Source organism: Parasteatoda tepidariorum, chromosome 6 (genome assembly GCF_982258835.1).
Source record: "Parasteatoda tepidariorum strain Cologne lab strain chromosome 6, Ptep-v5.0, whole genome shotgun sequence".
Lineage (NCBI taxonomy): Eukaryota > Metazoa > Arthropoda > Arachnida > Araneae > Theridiidae > Parasteatoda > Parasteatoda tepidariorum.
The window spans coordinates 79871432-79893786 of NC_141760.1; the positions used below are offsets into that span (position 1 = coordinate 79871432).

General features: G+C 32.3%; 1 protein-coding gene across 1 annotated transcript; it reads right to left on the reverse strand.

Annotated features, from left to right (window-relative positions):
* Positions 1–9964: 9964 nt before the first annotated feature.
* Positions 9965–21088, reverse strand: LOC107442054 (ocellar opsin). Its single transcript, XM_016055516.4, has 4 exons — positions 20923–21088; positions 13866–14434; positions 11837–12098; positions 9965–10789 (listed from the first exon to the last, which is right to left on the reverse strand). Exons 1-4 carry the CDS (start codon positions 20929–20931, stop codon positions 10514–10516), a joined length of 1116 nt encoding a protein of 371 aa, XP_015911002.1. The 5' UTR covers positions 20932–21088; the 3' UTR covers positions 9965–10513.
* Positions 21089–22355: the final 1267 nt, after the last annotated feature.

Below are 22355 nucleotides of genomic sequence, written 5' to 3' on the forward strand. Positions count from 1 at the left end.
CGCAAAAATTTCAGGCAATGAGAATTGTCCTTCTATGTACAAGAGGAATAAAATAAAATAAAAAGAGTCTGAAAGAAGTTTTCTGTAGTTGCAAGCCTGAAAAAAATCTAAAAATAACCCCGTGATGAAATGAGGCAATCATCACAAACCTGAATTTCCGAAAACGGGCCTGAATTTCTAAAATAAGATGATAGTATGGAAGACTGAAATGCATTATCGGTCTCCACACTAGGCTCCCAAATAAATTAACTAACGATTTACTTGACGAAATAAAATAAAAATACAGTTTTCAGTTCTAAAATTATTTAAGTAGGCTAACAACGTCTTCAGCGTTCATTTGCTGAATCATTATTTCGCTCCCTTTTTTATCATTTTACTTTCCAAATGAGATATGATATTTTTTTATAAACGAGAAAGAAACAGCCCTTTTTCGATTTGAAGGGGAGATCTCCGTATTGTGATCTGTGGCAGAATAATCGCCACGTCTTGGCAACTTCCGGGGCAGCACCCCGCGAGAAACTAAGGGGAAAAATCCCAGAAAGGGACTAACTCGAAAGGTATAACTCGTACCCACCCCAGGGGAAACATCTTCATGTTTTTTTGTTTGTTTGTTTTTTTTAATTTGTAAGTTTAAAATCTATTTGGCATCTGGCTATTGCATTTGGCACGACAGATCACGATACGGAAATATCCCAGTTTTTATTTCCATTCTTTGCATTTACACACATAATTATAATTTCATTTTGAATTCTTTAACGCATGCACATTATCTTTATTGGCGATCGAAATGGGCTGCAGGTGGCGTAGAGCAGAACTCTTTTCCTATGGCAACACTTCACATGCTTTCCCCATTAGCGTGTGGAAAGTCATAGAGGAAGGAAGTACATTAGTTTCTCTCTTGATTTTCATATAGATTAAAATCTTTCAACTTGAAACACTATATGAAACTGAAAACTGCGTTAAACATAGTTCTAAAGAAAAGTATCATGGAAATTTTAAAAAATATTTTGATTAAATAAAAAGGAAAAATATTAAGAAAAGGGAAAATATCGTAGTACATTCCTATGCAACTGAAAAGAGGAGGAGAGGGAAGGGAGAAGGGCTAAAGGCATGAAACCGGTCTCTCCCCAGATGGCGTATTCGAGTGTTGCGATCGCGAATTTGAAGAATAGGTAAGATGAACGATCTGAAAAGAACTGAAACAGCTGTCGGTAGTGAACTTGGCCACAATCATTAATGTAATTTAAATAAGAAAACATTAGTTTTAGAGTTATTCTATGTCAAGGTTAAAATTTTATAGGAGCACGTGATTTAGTTTTGGGAAAAACTATTAGCAAGAGGTTTTTTTTCCTGTTGTTACAATGTTTAACGATGAACAATGCGTCACTTACTTGGTTTAAATTTCCACTTTATCTGGAGTAATTAAATTGACTAAGGAATAAATCAGAATTCACTTTAATATTTTGATTTCGCTCGATCTTTCCTTCTTTTTTTATGGCATGGCAGGTTGCAGGGGAAAAGAGCAAGCATTCAGAAAAATACTGAACAAGCCCAGTTCCCTGTTCACTAAAATCTTAATGAAAACAAAAAAAAACACTGAAATTCAAGTTTAATTTTGTGATCAAAATAAAAAAATAACTGTTTAAAAATAATTTTACGACAACTATTTATCATATTTTAATACAGTTCGGTATCTTTAGTACTGTTCGGTGCCTCATAGTAAAATAAAAAGCAGTTTGTAGCAGTGGCAATTTAGATATATTCAGAAACGAAGAACTTTGGTATGGGAAAATGTGCGAACTTAGGGGAAAAAATTGATGCTCTCAATTTTTTACAAAACTTAATGACCGGTCACAATAATCTCTGAGCACACAGGATTTTATAATTTTTGTTCACGTTATTGCAGATAGTTACTTGAAAAGACCTAGCTCGAAGAAATTTAGTCGATTAATTGAGTAGCAGTAGTAGTAGTAGAAGTAGTTCATTTACGTCGCACTAGAGCTTCACAGTGGGCTATTGGCGACGGTCTGGGAAACATCCCTGAGGATGATCCGTAGACGTGCCATCACAATTTCGATCCTCTGCAGAAGGGATGGCACCCCCGCTTCGGTAGCCCGACGACCTGCACGCGATCGATTAATTGAGAGAATCGGTATTGCGGATGGAGCAGCCGTGAAAATTAAAGTGGTTGAATATTTTCTTTATAGTTGAAAATGAACATTTTCTATTTCACACCTAAACTTTGTGATGCATTTTCGTGAGTTTTTTTATTACTTTTTTTATTTTTTAATGACAAATTAGTTTTACTCCTCTGAATTTTGGGTACTGAAAAACACTTGGGAGCTTGGAGTTATTCTGGAGTAGTTTATTCCTGAGCTATTAATTATTGATGCAGAAAATATCGTATTCTAATTTCAAATTCTTACTATAAGGATCACGTTTCGAAAAGGAAGTGTGTTTTTGATTCCAAAGTTTCGAAATTCTAATACTTAGAGCTTGCCTTAACTATGAAAGATGGACAATCCTACTTTATCATACATATCTTTCTTCATGCAACGATTAAAAGGCTTAATTGTTGACCTGTTTGAAAGACTTTAACGAAGAAAAAGACACCAGTGTTTCATGATTCATAACTATAAATTATTAAAATGCCAGATATAATATTCTTCACTTATTTTGACCCGAATCAATACAATATAATGAAAAATATGAAAATTGAATAATTTTTTTGAGAGTAATGTAAATTAAAAGCATATTTTTAAAACTAATCATTTTTATTTAATTGCTCTTCCTGCCTCATACATCATTTAGAAAAATTAAAATATCACTGAAAATTGAAAATAGTAATCGTTGAGTAGCTCCAGCTTTTGCAATGTTAATTATGCAAAACATTGTTAAATCATTATGCAATCATAAATTTATTCAGAGTCGGAATAGCCTGGTTGGTAGGGCACTGGGCCCATGTCTAAGTGGTTGTGGGTTTGATTCCTGCCGGCCGAAGACTCCCCTTGTGGTAAATGGTGACTGATGCAGGTTATTCTGTCGAATCTCAAAGTCCTCCATGTTCCCATAACAAATCAGTACCTCTGGGGGTATTGAATTGGAGTTTGATCGTTCTTTGATTCAGGCCAAAATTACGATCTGTGGATGAATGAATGGATGTATGAATGGATCCACCCTATAAACGGGTGTGACATATGGGTGTGGCAGAAGTCGAATTCTTGGCCATAGATGGCGCCACTGGAAAATAATAACAATCACACCCCCTCTGCCTTAATGACATACGTCAACAGCAACAACAACAAATTTCTTCAAACGAAGAACTATTTCAATTTTCCAGGACTGCAGATAGATTGACCCTATAGGGCACATAAAACTCTATAAAGTTTTATTTGTCTTAAAAGCAGAGCCTGACAAAGACAAGGGCATACGGGGCAGTTGCCCCGGGCCCCACATCAGAAGCGGCCCCCAAATCAAATTAAAAATTTATTTTAGGTTTCCTTCTTTGATGAACTTTTTTTTTAAGCAAAATATCAGTACAGTGTAAAATCCGTCTGTTTTATGTTAGCTTCTTCACTAATCTATTGTATGAACACAATAAATCTATATTTCGTAAATCCACGGCTTTCTAGTGCAGAATTCAGCAGAAATTTTGCAATTACGATGGACAAATTTGGTCAATCAAAAGCCTGTATTTTTACATATCGCAAAATGTGATATTTTACAAAAATACAGGCTTCTGATTGGCTTAAGTGAGCCATCGTCATTGTGAAAATTTAGCTGAATTGCGCCCTAGTGTCAGCAAGGATATGAATTTTTCGCAGCTAGATGACAAAGTTAAGAATCAAAAAACTGCATTCGGCATGATGGACATAGAATTGTCAGAAAATGAATAAAGTGGACAGAACGATACCATTAAAAGGGGGGGGGGAATTTATAGTTATTTTAGGTTCGAGTCAATTTTCTAGTTTCATATGAGGTGAAATATATATGTATAATGAGGTGAAAAATTTAAATATCTCCATATATTTCATAGGGGGGCCCCCAAAGAAGTTTTTGCCCCGTGCCCCAATTAGGCTAAGTCGGGCCCTGCCTATAAGGTAACATTGGAATTTTTTTTGGTCAGGTCATTCTGTTTAGAATTATCCTCTGAGTTGTCATCATAAAATAGCTTTCTTCTTATTATAATCATTATTACTTTTTATTTCGTTTTTCAATGCAGCATTTAATATTTCCAATTCAAATTTTAATTTATATAAAAGCTCTCTTTTTAAAAAAGGAATTATTTTCTTTTAATTGATTATAAAATTACTATTAATTTTTTATTATTAATTATTGAAACTAATAATTTTTTTAACATCCATTTTGCAATCTATTTTCAATAGTTTTTATTTACATTTTATAATTTTGTTTATTTATTTTCCCTTTAATATAACGTTACATCTTATCGAATATTAAGAATACTTTAAACAAATTTATTTCCTTAGTGGTAAGTAAATATTTGTAGTAAATCAAACTATTAATTTATATTTATGTTTTTATAAAATATGAGACAATAAATTGATTTACTTAGTAAATTAGATCTGATTTTTAGTTCCCGATTTTTGTTCATAATTCATATGTACGAAGTTAGAATTAAAGTTTTTAAATTGTTGATCGGAAATTTAAACAACTTTTTTATATTTCAGAAAAAGAAATTTTATATCACATTTAATCGAATAATAAAGAGCAAGAGCTAAACAATATTAATAAATAATTCAGAATAAATCATCATTCAAACTACTGTAGTAGAAATAAGTAACTTAAAATTAAACTATTTTCTGAAAATTATAAATAATTTTCTTTTTAATCATTTTTTTTTCTTGAGGTGATTGCATTGATCATTCTGTTTGGATCACTAATATATTTATTTGTAATGTTAATCGTTTACTTTAGACTATCATATAACATCACTAAAGAGTTGTGAGGCTTTCTTTTCTCGGTGTTGGTTATGCCGTTTACAATTGAAATGAAACAAAATTAAATTGTGTTATAATAATGCATTTTGTAGCATGCAATTTTTGAAAAAGGATTTCACACTTTATTTAAAACAATTTCTTATTTTGAAATTTTCTTAATGCCACAGTTCACTGGTCGATATTTAGCATATTTAAAAATAATAATAATGATAAATAAAAGAATAAAAAGAATTAAGTGCTAAATTTCCACACCTTATCTTAAATTATATTTTTTTTAAACTTTCCAATTGTCAATGTTTTCTGTTTATCTTTTTGGCATTACAATTCGATTCATCAACACTAGTCAGTCTGGGGACCGAAAGCAGTTTTACTAATTTTCGTTCCGATATCCGAGGGGAAATTTTATTCTACCAAAATTAAACACAATCTTGGCTGGGAAACATAAAGCTCTCCAAAATCTGACAGTCCATTAGTTGATAGTTGATTAGTTTTCTACATGAATTGGGTATTTAAGACTTTTTCGGCATTTCATGAATTCCGTAATTCACTTTGTCCCGCAGTGGACTGATTGTTAAGACACGGTTCCCAGCAGATCACCGAAGTCAAGCATCACTGGCTACGGTCAGTGTGCGGATGGGTGACCACTTGGAGCAGTCTGCGTAGGGACCGAGGGTGTGCGGTATTGGTCATCGTTAAACTGTGCTACCGTAAAGTGCTCGACTTCACGCGCAAGTCGTCGGGCTAGTCGCCGAAGCGGGGGTGCCATCCCCTCCGAAGAGGATCAAAATCGTGATGGCATGTCTTCGAATCATCCTCCGGGATGTTTCCCAGACCGTCGCCAATAGCCCATTGCGCAGCTCTAGTGCGACGTAAATTAACAACAACGACAACAACCGTAATTCACTTTCTAGCCTAAGAATATCCGATCAGAAACATACTGTGACATCACTTGGAAATGATGACCAATCAGAACAAAAGCAGCTGTCTGTTAACTACGATAGCGTTCCCGTTAGTTCTCGTTTCTTTTGCGCTAAAACGCCATGCAATTTTTATATCAGTACTTAAAAATTCTCATACAATTATAGTTTTAATATGAGAGGACATGATACTTCTTCTGCAATAATTTTTAATCATTTTTTAGAAATTTGGTAAAAAGTACTTGAAATTTTAATTCCGTTGAAAATATGTATCTTACCACTGCGTAGATCAACTTTTTAGGAATTGATATCCTACTGAAAATAATCTGATTTTCTTTAACAAAATATACTTTTTAATTTTCTCCTTGTTTATTAAAACGATTCTTATTTTCTTTTTATTACAGATATCACTTGAATTTGTTTTTAGTAAGGAAAATATCCGTTTGTCTTACAAGAGAATGTTTCGAAACTTTTATTGAAAAAAAATGTTTTCATGTGTTATTTAAAGTTGCTTTTGCACAAAGTTCAGGAAAAGCAAATTGAAGAGTGACCCAAAACATCTTGGATAAGTATTGTATAATATATTTTATTAAGAAAGAGAAAATAACTTCAGACGATTATAGATCAATATTTCTTAAAACTTAATTATGTTTTGAAAATTAATAATTTATTTACATTTAAATATAGATGAATTTCTCAGTTATTTGTTTAAACAGTACCGGTTACTAATTTCAAAGACCATATTTTTTTAAATCAATATCTGAAGTTAAATGTTTAAAATTTGAACTATAATTTACAGAGATGTTCAATATTAAATTTAAAATTGTTCTATTCCTGTTTGCAGATTCTTTAAAGAAAACGGGCACAAAATCCCTTTAATTTCGTGGTTCATTTTTAGTTTAGATTAGTCAATTGTTTTTTGTATAACTAGAAACACTGTCTGCCTGTAGAGTCAGGTACAAAAAAAAGTGAAAAAACTTTGTGTTCTTTCTTTCGAATAAGCACATATCAATAAAAAAAAAATTTCTGATTTTATACATCATTTAATGCGTAAAAAAAAGGTATCAATTAAGTAAAATTAAAATGCCAACAATATAAAATGTGCGTTCTGGACTCAATACTTAATTTTATTTATGCTGATTTGTAACAAGTATCCTTGTTTTTAAAATGACCATTAGCACTTTCTTTTCTATTTGTCAAAAAAAAATTAAGAGCATTGAAAATTTTTTGAATTTTTAAGTTTCAGTCCTTTTTAAATAATTTTTTTACAAAAGGATAAAGTTAAAGTACTTTGAAGATTACTTTATTATTTTCTTTCAACTTTATTTTATCTAAAATTATTGATGTTTGATAAATAAGCCATTAAAACAACCATCTTTTGAAGCAATACCACTGCACCTTTGCTTGTGAGGCAAAAAATAATATTTCTCAAACAATAATGAATCAATTGCATTAATACTTTATTGAAGTTTTATTTCTTATGCGACTTCCAACAAGGTTGCGTTAAACGTTTAACGCTACATTTTTATTGGCTAGGAAATCACGTGGTAGGATCCAGTTTTCCCTCATTCATTTCCATATTGTTTTGGTTCTCACTAGCATAAAAATAATAAAAGTCATAAAAGTATACAAGCGAATAGGGACAGGACGATTCCATAATAAAAACGGATTTAGAAAATTTAGAAAGGGGAAAATGAGCTCGATATCGGGAAAACGTTGCTGGTGAGAGCTTTAACTTAGCAAAATATCGCCTTATTTTAGCGCCAACATTGGAAGTCAAATTTTGGCGGGATTTTCTGAAGAAAAAAAATAAACTTAACTAGGGTCATCAAAAAAGAAAGAATTGATTATTAGGCTTTACAGAGAAGACAGTCAGATTTGATTTTTTTTTTATCTTCAAAGAACGTTTTTGATGCAGAGAGGTACGTACCTCAGTACTGTTGACAATTATCGGTCGCTGTTCCAGCAATTCTGCACATGTTGGAGGATGGTTGGAGGAGCGTGAGGGGGGGGGGGAGATCGTGAAAAGAATTCCGTGAATAAACCGGGCAGTGGCACTTGACCTTAAAAAAACATCAGTGCAGGGAATACCGGGCAAATTTATACCGGGCAGTGGCACTTAACTAGACCTTGTATATCTTTCAGACATTTACCAAAAGTCTAGTCAACTAGACCTAGTAGAAGTGCCACTGCCCGGTATACCCTACACTGATGTTTTTTTAAGGTCAAGTGCCATTACCCGGTATATATTTGCTCGGTATACGCTACACTGGTGTTTTTTTAAGGTCAAGTACCATTGCCCGGTATATATTTGCCCGGTATACGCTACACTGATGTTTTTTTAAGGTCAAGTGACACTGCCCGGTATAATTCTCACATTTCATACTTTACCTAAAATCACCCAGCATTCTATACAATGCCGGCGTTTCATACTTTGCCGGTAACATACATATATTAAGTTCTAACTAACTTTAAAGTAAAAAAAAAAAATTAAAAACAAAAGCAAAACAGATAACAATAATAAAATCAAAGACATAACGAAAAAATTCAACAAATAACATATTTTATACGAGTTCGAAAATGACAGCAAACGTCGCAAAAAATAAACATAAAAACAAATGCGAACGGTGACGGTAAACCTTTGAAATTTAGCCAATACGCCAAGGAAGCGAACAAAAAAATCCCCAATATTCTCAGTGTAATTACCCTCTTTCCTTATTTTTACTCTTCCGACGAAACTATAAGTTTTTAACATTATGGAATCGTCCTTCCCCTAGTCGCTTGTTAAAAGTATTGTTTTTCTATAAATATTCTTTTAGTTTGTTTTGATACACATTTAATAGGGAATATTTTTTTTTTCGAATTTAGTGGATAACAATTGTAAAAAATGAGTGAAAACAATCCCACGGACAATGCGACGGATTTAAGGTTATGTCAAGGTACGTCTCTTGTGAATATCAATTGATTGTTAGGTTTTCTCTTCCGAAATTACATTATGACGCATTCACATACATTATTAATACAAATACATTTTCCAGGGCGAGACGATGAGGCAACCACAAGCACTTCTTTAGTTCAAGAGGTCCACGAGGGAAAAATGCACAATATTACCGTGATTACAGATCACGGAAGCGAGCGGAGCAGGAAAAAGAGTCGTTGAATAGAACTAGTTATCCTTCTACGACTGCTGATTCTTCTACAATTAACGTCGCAGGTTGTGAAGTTTAACTTCTTCCTCGCGGAGGGACTCCACGCACTTTTTTTTTTTTTTTTTTAATAATCTTTTTATATCTAATATTTAATCTACTTCAAAAAATAACTGCAAAAAAATTATTATTTTATCAACATTAGCACAATACTTTCATTTTATTTGATGTAATCTATACAGAAATATTCCTTTTTAAGTTCTATCACAGCTAATATTATAAAAATTAAAATAGCAAAACATATTTTTGCATTTTATAATAGAAGACGAATACTTAGCAATGTCGGAGTAGTATATTACAATGAGACTGCCAGCACAATTCGAATTTCGAAACGAAAATCAAATATTTAGAAACAAAGCTGTAAAATTAAATTTTATTAATATATAGTTGTCTTATAAAAGAGCCTTTTTATTACTTAATTGAAGATTTAAAATGAAATTGAGAAAATTATTGCCAATACAACGATTTGTTTAACCATTGCTGTTAGTGACTGCGAGGAAACGATAGGCGATTGGTTAGATTGGCGGAGGAAAAAATAATTCGACGATTTCATTGGATTATGAGTACGAAAGCGTCCAGGAAAAGAGTGCGAAACATTTATTCTATTGTTATTAAACTATGACCAAATAATTTTTGGAAAAATTAAAACTGTCGAAATTAAAATAAAAAAAATTGCCTTCAAAGCAACAGAATGAACTTGAACTATAAATGAGTTCGGCTTGCGAACTATAGGAGTTCATAATTTATATTAATTGTACAGAGCTTCTTGGTATTTGATGTGGCTCATGGCTTGAGCCACATAAAATACTCTTGAATTGAAACAAAACAAAAATAATGCAATAATGAATTTTGTTGCATGCATTTTTAAATAAGACACAGCTACTAAATTTTCAGAACTTATTTTAATTAATTTTCTGTTGAAATTTCTGTTATGTCACTGTTCACTGGAAAGCATTTTCCTGTTTGCCGGTACCATATTTAAAAAATAAATAAATACAATAACAATTATTATAGTCTGTCTATGAAAAGATTCTCCTTGCCATTCGTCTGGAACTGTGGTCGAGACTATGGTTGCGAGGTTCAACTATTAACGACAGAAAGGGAATCAAGGGAGAGAGGAGATCTCCTTTTGATGTTGGGAGTTCTTACTACTTACTATAGACAAACTGTTGGTTCTCACACTTTTTTTCTAACAATACTTTGTTGAAATTTCGATATTTTTGTTTTTGTCTCTGTTCACTGTGTAAGAGTTCGTGATTTAAATTTTATGTTCAGAACTGTTTTGTATTTTAGACGGCTTATGCCATCTATGGAGAGAAACACAATCGCAATAGTATAATGGTGCATTTTGTTACATGCATTTTCTTTTTCAAAAAATACAATTACTAAATTTTCGCAGATTAATTTAAACTATCTTCTGCTGAAACTAATGTCACTGTTCACTGCTTATTGTGTTGACTTCACTCCTAGAATCATCAACTGGTGTATTATTGCATGATTTGAATTTGCTGTATAGAGCTGCTTTGTACTTTGGGTGGCTTATACCATAAACAATTGGATTGTAACAAGCACTTGCTTTCCCAAAAACTGCTCCCCATACTGTTGTCAGGGGAGTAACATACGTTCTATCAGTAAATACTCCTCCTATAGCAAGCATTAGATAGGGTGTCCAAGCTATGAACCATAAGACTACAGTAGTAAGTGCCACCTATAAAAGCAAAAAAATATAATAAATTATCGAATAATTTAAACAAAACACATGAATATTTGTTTATACTTCTTAAAACATCTTACTCGGAGAGTTTATGCACTAAGCGTTTCGGAAATTACGAGCCACCCTTTCACCAGACATACAATGAAGAGAAAAAATGGACGATACGAAGGTTTTTAAATCGACTAATCAATTTTACTTTCGGTACCACAAAATCTCATGCTCCAGATCTTTTAAAGTTTAGCTAAGTTTCTCAACATAAGTTAGAATATTAATTAACGTGAAGTTAATTAAATACAAAGCCCTATCACACATCGAATTAGTTGAAACACAATTCTTTCTCGTCTACCTCTTTAACTTAGATTTATTATTTGTTTATGTATTTCATTGTAACCCTGGTATATTTTTTGTTTCCCTGGCAACTTCGATGTATAATTAGTTTGTTCATGCTCTACATGGTTTCATGCCTATCTTTGTGTTAATTAAAACATATATATAGAAAGAATTGAAATCTTTGTGAAAAAATCTTCGTGTAAGAATATAGAATGTGTAACTTAAAAGAATTGATGCTTGATGAGCTTGGTTTTCTTGAACTAGAATGGAAATAACAGATGTTAATGTAAACAAATGCCTCATTTCAACAACCAACCAGGATCGAGATATCCGCTTGCAGACATCCCATTCTCAAATTTTATCTATCGATTGACTTAGAAGGGTATTGCTTACGTGAATTTATTAATTTGTGCTTTTGCACTGTTTTCTTTCTCTTACTTCTTTTACCCTATTTTTTTTTTTTTTTTTTTTGTTCATTCCTCCTTTTTTCTTATTTTTCGGAATTTTTCCCAACCATTCATTCTCCAATAGCTCATTTTATTTCATTGTATCCCTAATAATTGCTTGATGACAGGAAGCTCGTTCTTCCAGAAACACTTACCTTTATTTTTCTATGCATATAGCATTTTAAGAAGTTTTATTAAATATTCATTCGATAAATTATTCATTCCAGTACGTAAATAACAGTTGTAAAATTAAAACATTACAGACCATTGCAAGCTTGTACTCAGCGTTTGTTTTAGAAGAATCAGAATTGGCTCTTAGTGAAGTTACATTCATCTTCTTAGCTTGATCCTTCAGTTGTTTTTCATGGTTGGCAACTTGAAAGACTATGAAAGTGTAGCAGTATATCAGAGTAAATAGCGGGATCATGTATACAGCTGTGGCATAAATAATCAGATAGGAGAGACTATTGAAATCTGTACTGATGTAGTCAATGGTGCAACTCGTCATTGAACCTTCTGGAACGTATCTAGAATTTTTTTTTATAAACATTAAGACTTTTGATACAATAAGATCATAAAATCACTTAAATTAACGATATATTCAGATTTATTTTTATGTATTTTAAAAAACGTTATGATCTAGCAATGAGTGCTAATCCGAGAGAAATAGGAGTTTTGCCGTCATTTTTTGGCCTTTATGACGATAACATCAAGCAAATCGCAGATGAAGTAGTCAAAACTCATGGAAACATTTGATTCGGCTATATCATAGACACGAAAAGAAAAAAAATGTAACAGTTTGTGGGGAGAGAGTTTTTGCTTGTTGTCAGTGCATTTTAAATAGCTGAGAAATCACATAGTAGGATATAGTTTTCCCACATTGATTTCCATATTGTTTTGGATGTCATCAGCGTAAAATTAAAAGTCATATTTTTAATAATACTTGTACTGCTATTATTACGTTTTCGATTTTGATTGTTTTCTAAATTAAGAGTTTAAAAGTAAGAATAAATTTATTATTATTATAACGTAATTCTATGGTGCATTTTAAGATAAAGTAATTTAGATCGGTGATTAATCTTATTTACTGTTTTACTATTATTATTTTTTGTGCAAATTACATTAATATACTATTATAACTTACTGTTAAAGAGATTCGTTATATGACTTATAACTTAATGATCAGATTCATGCACATAATCATGCATGAAAAAATTTATATCCACCCATTTGGTTAGCGAAAATATTAAATTACGCACGAGAGCTTATCAAATTTGTTATAACAGTATATTTTTAATTTTAAAAAATGATTACTTAGAAGAATTACTTATTCACTAATAGACCATAGTTTTTTTTTTTTTTTGTCGTGTGTCTGTTTAGGCAGTGGAGGTGCGATTGTTCCTGTTTTACAGTGGCGCCATCTACGGTCAGGAATTCGACTTCTGCCACGCCATTCACACAACCACAACTCGTTTATAGGGCGGATCACATTCATGCACAAGGGAGAAAGGACATAAAACACAGAGAGAGAGAAAGAAACATTCATGCCTTGCCCGGGATTCGAACCCAGAACCTTTCTGATGCAAGGACAGTTCCCTACCCCCTACACAGCCGGGCGGCAATAGATCATATAATAGAATCATAAGTGAAATATTTGGACGTGGGAAGTGGAAGCACGTGTTAGCAAATAGAATTTTTTAGCGCATATATAAGTAAATAATTTCAATTTTCGTTGAAAAAGCTGCTTTGTCAAGAAACAACAATTATTGCGAAGCAATCATCGGGGTTGATGAGCGAGCTCAGCCCCCTAGTTATATATATAGGGATATTAAAACACTAAACATAAGTCATGAATACAATTACATTGATTAGTTGTAATGTTTGAGCTGTATATTTGATTAAATTTTGTCCGTATTACTTTCGTATTTTAAATCATAGTGACAAGTAATAATTGTACCAATCATTATAATTGTAATTGTGACGTAATATTATATGATTGTTTGTCATCAAGACTTCTTGCAATAATGATTAATCTGCTTCGTCCTCAACCTTTTTATTAATTCAGTTAATGTTATAAGGAATCCAACCTCATAATGGTTAAATTAATAAATTGTTTATATTGTATTATAGTTTATTGATAATTTCTAAATACTTTTGCATATCGTAACACGAAATTTGCACAAAATCTAATTATCGACAGAAAAAGTTGATAAAAGGGTTTGAATAGTTTTGAAAGATGTTTAGACAGTTAAGTTTTACCATTTTTACCATTAGTTTTCATTTATCACACTCACCTACTCCATCCGTAAAATGGCAGAATGGTCCAACCGATTGACCAAGTCCAGATAAAAGCAATTTTTAAAACTGCTCGGACACGAGTAAGAGGTGTTGCATTCATACCTCGCACAATGACATTATATCTATCCATAGTTATCATCACCAAACTCCAGACAGAAACACAACCGAATAAAGAACCAAGCATCCCATACACTTGACAATGTAAGTATCCTGTAACCCAAGTCTCTTTAAATGCATTCGGTGCCATAGCTGGCATCATGTAAGCTAACATACAGAAATCCGAAAAAGCGAGATTCATGACAAGAAGATTACTTGGAGTCCTCAAGCTTCTTACAGTAGCCATTAAGTATAGCACCAGGCCATTCCCAGATATGCTAATAATCCCTAATATAATGATGACAAGGCCAAGTACTATGTGCCATATGCTCTTAATGGGCGGATAGCCGTACCAGTGGTCATGAATAAGAGGTAGCATATCAGGCGGCAGCAAATCCACTATAGAAGCATTTTTTTCATATGGGTCCAGAAAAGCTTCGTAAACGTATTGTTTTAAACTCATTGGTCTCTGAAAATAAAAATGAGATATGCTTAGAATGATATATTCGAAAACAATAATGTATATAATGAAATGGAATTTTCAAATAATAATTTAATTAAAAAACATTTTATCAGAATATAAATTTATTAAAATAATATTTTTCAAGCAATATTTTATTAAAAATAATATTTTGTTAAAAATCTACTTATCTTTTCAATAATATTGAAGCCGCTTTTGGCGACCAATTTGGTCAATCTTAGTACAACATATATAGTGCAACCATACTGTGGTTAAGATAAAAATCAAAATATAAATAATCCTAAAGAGATATGAAAAGTTATAGATATTAGCCGGATGTTATAATCGGCTAGCGAAGAACAAATGATAAAGCAAATAAAACAATGATACAAGATTTTAGACACTCGCACAGTATTTAAATAAAATAAAAAAATATCTTGCTTGGTTCTTTCATTTGAAGCAAGAAGTCAAAAAAGTATATAAGCCATAATATAATTTAAATGAGTTTTAAAGCACACTACAGAGAAAATTTATTTTTATTGAGTTTAAATTATATTTAGGCAGCAAAAGCTTATCACTATGTGTATATAAACTTGTATAAAAATCAAACGAGTGCAAAAACATTAAGACCCTCAATTACCCCAAAAAATGTACCAAATACCGATATTTCACGAAACTATGTTAAGCAAGAACTTCAATTATTAAGCTCTTCAATTCTTGAATAGCATTTTCACCGCTTGTCTCCCCTGTATGGATGGCGTTTTCAGTATACTGCTGCTTACTACAGCTTATTCTGCAAGACGATATTTTCGAACAGATAACCCTCTGTTTTTAATAAGAGAAATAAATAAGATAATTTCTGAGCTCAAATCTGCTGCATTTCATAAGATATTAAGTAATTCTGGTGAGTTTGAAGTGAAAATTTGTTTTAGTTATTTACAGATAGGGGCCGTTCAAAAAGTACGTACACAAAAATGGAGAAATTTCAAACCCCTCCCCCCCTTCGTACATTACCGTACATAAGGTCTTACTCCCCCCCCCCCCTTAGAGTACGTACATTTTATTAGTCTACCCCCTTTTTCATAAAAATTAAAATAATTATGTTTTAAATAAAATTAAATATTTACTTAAGGAGTGTGTAGGATAAAGTTAAATTTAAATTTGGTGTATGTTTATAAAGTACGTACTTTGTATAATACCTCCCCCCCCCTCCCCATCGTACAAAACCGTACATAATAGCAAATCCCCTCCCCCCCCCTTCGGGATGTACGTACTTTTTGAACGGCCCCATATATTGTTAAAAAAGGTGACATGGTTGCTAGATTTAGAAAGAAATTGCTTTTTTGGCAGTCCCGATTTGGCCTCTTTTTACCTGCTTCTTATAGTTTGTTCTTGTTACAATCCGCGCACCATTATACGGTAGTGTTAGGCTATTGTTCTAGCAGCGAGATTAAGTACATAAGGTCAACTACTTATCATGAAATGACAGATCTTCAAGAGGAGATTTTTAAAACGATTCTTTTTTAAACGCAAATTATAAATCAGGTAATAAATACACATATACAAGAAATACTACTCAGGAGTGTCTCAAAACACAATAATCACGCTGTGCGCCAAATTACTTTAAAATACGTAGGAAACAGTAACCCGAAAGTAGAGGCATAAAGAAAACACCATCCATTTCCCGTAATGTTCCACAAAAAAGTTATTGGAAATTTATACAAACAAGCTAGCCGCAAGTACGTTGTATATATTGTAATTTTGTTGATTCAGTTTTATGCTTTTATGGTTTATCTGCTTATATTCTTGTAACCAAATAAATAAAAAATAACGACCGATGCTCACACAAATCTATTTGGTACTTCACAGTTGAAATCTGTTAAATATTTTACAAGTCAAGCTAAGTTTATCTTTGCAAAACTGCAAGTCAGATCATTATAATGTTGATGTTTAAACAGTCTAGTATTGCCACCATATTTTTGTTTTCCCTTTTTAGAATCAAAAATGTCTTATGGCAGAAATAAACTATTTAAAATAAATAATTTTCTTTTTATAGTAAAAAATTAAAAGAAAAACATTAGTTATTGGTGCTTATAAATTTCAAATTAAAAATCAGTGGTTTTTCAATTTGGTGTATTTACAAATTTTCAAATGACAACAATAATTCCAATGCATTTATGTAACCAGAGCCTTGATTATAACTCTACTTTTTTTTTAATTTATCAATCTGTAACTAGAAAGTAAACGAACACAACTACATTTATACGAAATGTTCCATATACACTCTCTTAAAAAATTCCTTGTCATAATTAAAGTTTGGCCCTATAGGTTTATAAATCGATAATTCTACATTTTACTGAAATACCTTTTGTTAAAATCTATTGAAAATAAATTTGAAATTGATACAAAATGGAATACTGTTGCCAGTTAATGCTTATTAGAGCTACAAAATGCACAAATCGGCTCTCACTAATCTAATGTTTCGATAAAATCTTTTAAAATCCGTATCTATCTAGCATTTAAATTTGACACATTGATTGGATGAAATGGACATAATGCGTTTGAGCTTTTGAGCCCTTAAATGTAATCTCATTTCATTCTTCGACTTATGTGGCTTCTTCGGAGCCTCCCCGTGCTCGTATTATTTTTCCTCGGATTACGCATTGTATTGAATCTAAAATGTTCTTTCCCAACTGAAATGATTAGTTTAATAGTCCCAGCAATATTAAAAATTTTAATGATATTCCACTACCTCTAATATATAGTTAAAAAAACAATATTAGTCGGAAAAAAAAATTCACCCAACGGTTTCAAAGCAACATTTGTGTAACAAAAAAAAAAAAAAAAAAAAACTATTATGAAATTTTCAAACTCTGATTAACCGTTTTACTAAGATGTATGTATTTAAATTAACTTACTTAGAGTTACAAGGTCTGCCATACTAATGTGTGAATTATTAAGAAATAAATTAAGTGAATTAGTAAGAAATAAATCTTAATCCTATTTAAGGATAAATCCTAATGACAGTCGAATGAATTTCGAACTTCCTTTTCCCCTAGAATCGGGGGGAAAATGGCATTTAATGATTTCGTCCATTGCGACCTCATCAATAATTAATTTTTGCATTTTTTGTCCCTCAGTTAAATATTTAAGACCCACGATGAGTCATTTTTTATGACTTCATTTTTTCACGAACGATAAATAAATACCTTTTGAAGGTGATAATTATAGATCACCCCATATGTACGAGGGTCACTCTGAAGTTTTTGAGATACAACTAGGTTTTTAAAGTTACACTTACAAAATGTTTGGTGTGTTCAAAATAGTCTCCTCCAGCATCAATGCACTTTTGTAGTCGAATTTTCCACAGATTAAATGCCCCAAGTCATTCATTTCTTGGAATAGATGAAAAAAAATGCATTTATAGCCACATCAATCTCTTCTTCTGAATGAAAACGACGTCCACGTAAGTTCTTTTTTAGATTAAAGAATAACCAAAAGTCACACATGGTTAGATCAGGTGAATACGGCGGATGTTCTATCACTTTAATTTGTTTTTTTTTAATAAACTCAACTGTTAATCCGGCTGTATATGAAAATGCATTGTGATGGTGAAGCATAAGTCCCCTAACATTCACTTCTTGTAGAATTTCTGGATAAGATTTAGTGGTATACCAGTTTGCTCTTACTGTCTTCTGTCCTTCCAACTTGATGGCTTTGACCAATCCTGTACTTCTGAAGAAAGCGGCATACATCACTTTTTTCAGTGCGCGTTGTCTTTTCACCATTGTCGGCGTGGGATCATCTTCAAAGACCCATACTTTGCTTTCTTGACGAATTGGAACGTCAAAAAACGGTATATACGTTTCAGCACCCGATACAGTTTCAGAAATGATGCGGTGGCCATCATCATTTAGCAATTTAAGAGTTTCTGTACTGATTCTGACACGCTCCTCTTTTTGGTGCTCAGTAGATTATGGGGAACCCAACGGCAAACTATTTTTTTATATTCTATTCTTCATGAATAATTTTGTGCATGGCTGCAGATCCAATGTTAAGTTCCTTCTGCATAATTTGATAGGTACAGCGATTATCATCCTTTAACATTTTTCGTATGGCAGACACATTATCCGGGATTGCTGCTGACGGCGGCCTTCCTGTGTGTTCTTCATCCTGAAGAAGATTGCGACCTCTGATAAATTCTTTAAACCATCTGAGTACAGTAGCACGAGCTGGAGATTCATCACCAAATGCTAATTGCAACCGTTAAAAGCATTCTTCTTGATTTAATCCTGCTTTAAAATCGTAGAAAATCATAGCGCGAAAATGTTCTCGCGTCAACTCCATTTTCTCTTCTGTTTAAAATTTATTCTACTCTAAACAAGTTGAAGTAAGTCAGTAAAAAATCGTCTGCTGTGTTAAAATACTTCGTATTTTAAAATTAAACCGTTATTTTTATTTTGTAAATTCTCGTCTGCGCGTATCTCAAAAATTTCAGAGTAACCCTCGTATTAGATTCCATTTTTTTTTTCCATCCTTGAAACAACACCATGTAGCTACATTGTATAGAAAGATGCATAGCAAGGCGAAAAGTTGTCTATAATATTCATGTTTTAGAAACAAAATACCAATCTTAGTGAAACAATATATCAATTCTACTTGATATTTATTCACGTATCATTACTAACTAAACTTTTTAATTTCAATAGTAATATATTGATATCGATTTGAGTTCAATAACCCTCATTCATAAACTTAGTATTATATAAGTAACTGCAGTCCTGCAGTGGACTGATCGTTTCGGCACGGTTCCCAGCAGATCACCGAAAACAAGCATCACTGGCTACGGTCAGTGTGCGGGTGGGTGACCACTTGAATCAGTCTGCGTAGGGACCGAGGGTGTGCGGTATTGGTCCTCGTTAAGCTATTCTACCGTAAAGTACAGGTCGTCGGGCTACGAAAGCGGGGGTGCCATCCCCTCTGCAGAGGATCAAAATTGCGATGGCATGTCTTCGGATCATCCTCAGGGATGATCCGAATGCACCATTGTGCAGCTCTAGTGCGACGTAAATGAACAACAACAACAATATAAGTAACTGCAATCGCAAAAAGTTATCGATCAAGTTGTTATTGTTCATTTACGTCGCACTAGAGCTGCACAATGGGCTATTTTATTTAATTTTTTCCGGCCCAATTTCGGGTTTACGACAACTAATGTTCAACTCCATAGCCTTGCAATTTCGAACCAATCCAGAAGACAAAGAAACTCCTGGATCAGTACCCCCAGAGGTACGATTTGCTATGGGAACATGGAGGACTTTGTGACACGACAAATTTAACGTGCATCAGTCGCCATTTACTACACAGGGAGTTTTCGGCCGCCGGGGATCGAACCCACGAACTCTTGGACATAGGTCCAGCGCTCTACCAACCCACAATGGGCTATTAGAGATGGTCTGGGAAACATCCCTGAGGATGATCCGAAGACTCCTTTAATCATTGAAACATTGTCATAAAAATTAATTACATTGTCATAAAAAATAAAAGTTATAATGTTTTCAGTACTGTCAAACGAAATTATCAATACCAGTTAATGCTATCCAACGAAAGTATCGATACTATCGGTAAAAGATATCGATGCCATGTAGTACCAAATCAAAAGGAAGTATCGATAGATTTTAATGTCACTAAGCCTATGATTGATTTTCAGTTTTGAATAGTTCGCTGTGAAATCGCTTTTTACATTTTGAAGAATAAAATTATTTGCCAAAAAAATGACAAACTGCATATATATTCTGCATATTATTTGATGTAATATATTGAGTTCATAAAAATTCGTGGTATTATTCTCAAAGTTGATCATTATCCATTGTAGGATTAAACGATTGAATTAAAGTACCATTTTTGAGCGGCATAATGAAACGTTACATATTAGAAGAGCTTGATAGATTACTACAATATCCCACAAGTATTGATATGAATCAAATTAAATGTGTTTCCTTAAGTATAAAAGATAGCAGTTGAAGAGAATTCTTCACAATTAATTTTTTATTTCAGTAAAATGAAATCTGGCTATTTTTATATAACAAACAATATTTTTAATGCATGTCTATTTATATTAATATAAATATGATGTACTTTTTTGTTCTACAATCATTGAGCGCTCAATAAGTCAATATCAAGGAAATAAAACGGTCGCAGAACAGGAAACATAATAAAACTTTAATATTATCGTCAGTCGTATATAATTATTCAACCACGACAAGTTGGCAGGTGTATTTATTAATTTTGAAGAGAGTTTTTACTCGAGATTTAAGTGTTTAAAAAGAATCATAACTTTAACATTCTTGATTTCATCATTGAGTTTTACTTCAATTTATTTTTACTATTTCTTACTTTCCACCTTTCGTTACATTTTCCCACTGTTCTTATTGAAAACTGTATTATTTAAACATAAATACAAATTTCAAAAAAAATTACAGTCTAAAGATGCTTACCTCCATCATGATAGTTTAGTTAAACTTTATTCTACTATTCATCATTTTTTAACAAAATTATTAACTAATTTACGATTTCCGTAGTATGGTTATTCCTAATCTGAACTAAACACTATACTTTCGTCTCTAGAAAGCCGTTTGCACTGAAGCTAACGCAATTAATAAGAAAAAAAGACGGAAACCTTACTTAAACATTCAGTACTTTCCAACGTCAAATCAATAATCAGAGGGGGGGGAAATTCTGACTCCTTCTGAGAATTCCCTGCTTACCATGAATTAAATTTATTTATTTGAGAAAAACTTGAAAGTATTTTAATGTACTTCTCAAAGTCAAATCAATAATCAAAGGAGAAAAAAATTCTGACTCTTTCTGAGAATTCCCTGCTTACCATGAATTAAATTTATTTATTTGAGAAAAACTTAAAAGTATTTTAATTAAAAAAACTTAAACATTCAGTACTTCTCAAAGTCAAATCAATAATCAAAGGAGAGAAAAAAATTCTGACTCTTTCTGAGAATTCCCAGCTTACCATGAATTAAATTTATTTATTTGAGAAAAACTTAAAAGTATTTTAATTTAAAAAACTTAAATTCAAAAACCGATGTTAAAATCTTAAGATTTCATGTAATATACGTATGTATAAATGTATGCATGTGTGTTTCATTCGTTATTTTTCGCATTTCCACTGTTTAAAATCTTGGCAGCGCAGTAATATTTTCGCAAGCCAATCGTGGTTCGCAAATCCCCAGAAACAATGCTGTAGTACAGTAAAAAATTCTGAGCAACGCTGCACCTAAAATTGATATTCATTTCCTGGCTGCATAAAATGGAGTTTCATATGATTTTTTTCATATGATGGTGTTTTTACTTGCTTTATATTTGCACAAAAAATAGGAGTTTTCCAGATACATAAAAGTAGATGAAGATTGCACCATTATTAGGTATTTTTGAAGCACCAAATACAGGGCTAGGTTGCACCATAAATTGGTATTTATTTATCTCCTAAATATTAGAAAAGATAGTATTTCATGAAATGCCACCAACCGAATTTGAAAAGGCAACATGAAAAGAATGGACTTTAATTAATGCAAAAATAAATAAGTAAAATATTTACCTACCAAAATAAGTTGATATTTAAAACAACGCGCATTATCTGTACCGACACAATGAGATCGAGGTGTACAGAAACGAATGGGCGCATCGTTCAGTTAATAGGCTTTGCCATCTTGGATTTTAGGCTAAATTTGTGTTATCTCGATATTTTTTTCTACGTAACAAGCTTTTGATTATATTGTTTTATTAGACAGCCCAATACTTTTCAATAAAAGGGTTGCTTTAATAGATTAGGAAAAATGCGCCTGATAATTTTCAGAATTTCTATGAATTTTTCCTCGAAACTATAAATCAATTTAACTATCCGTTTTATGGTTTT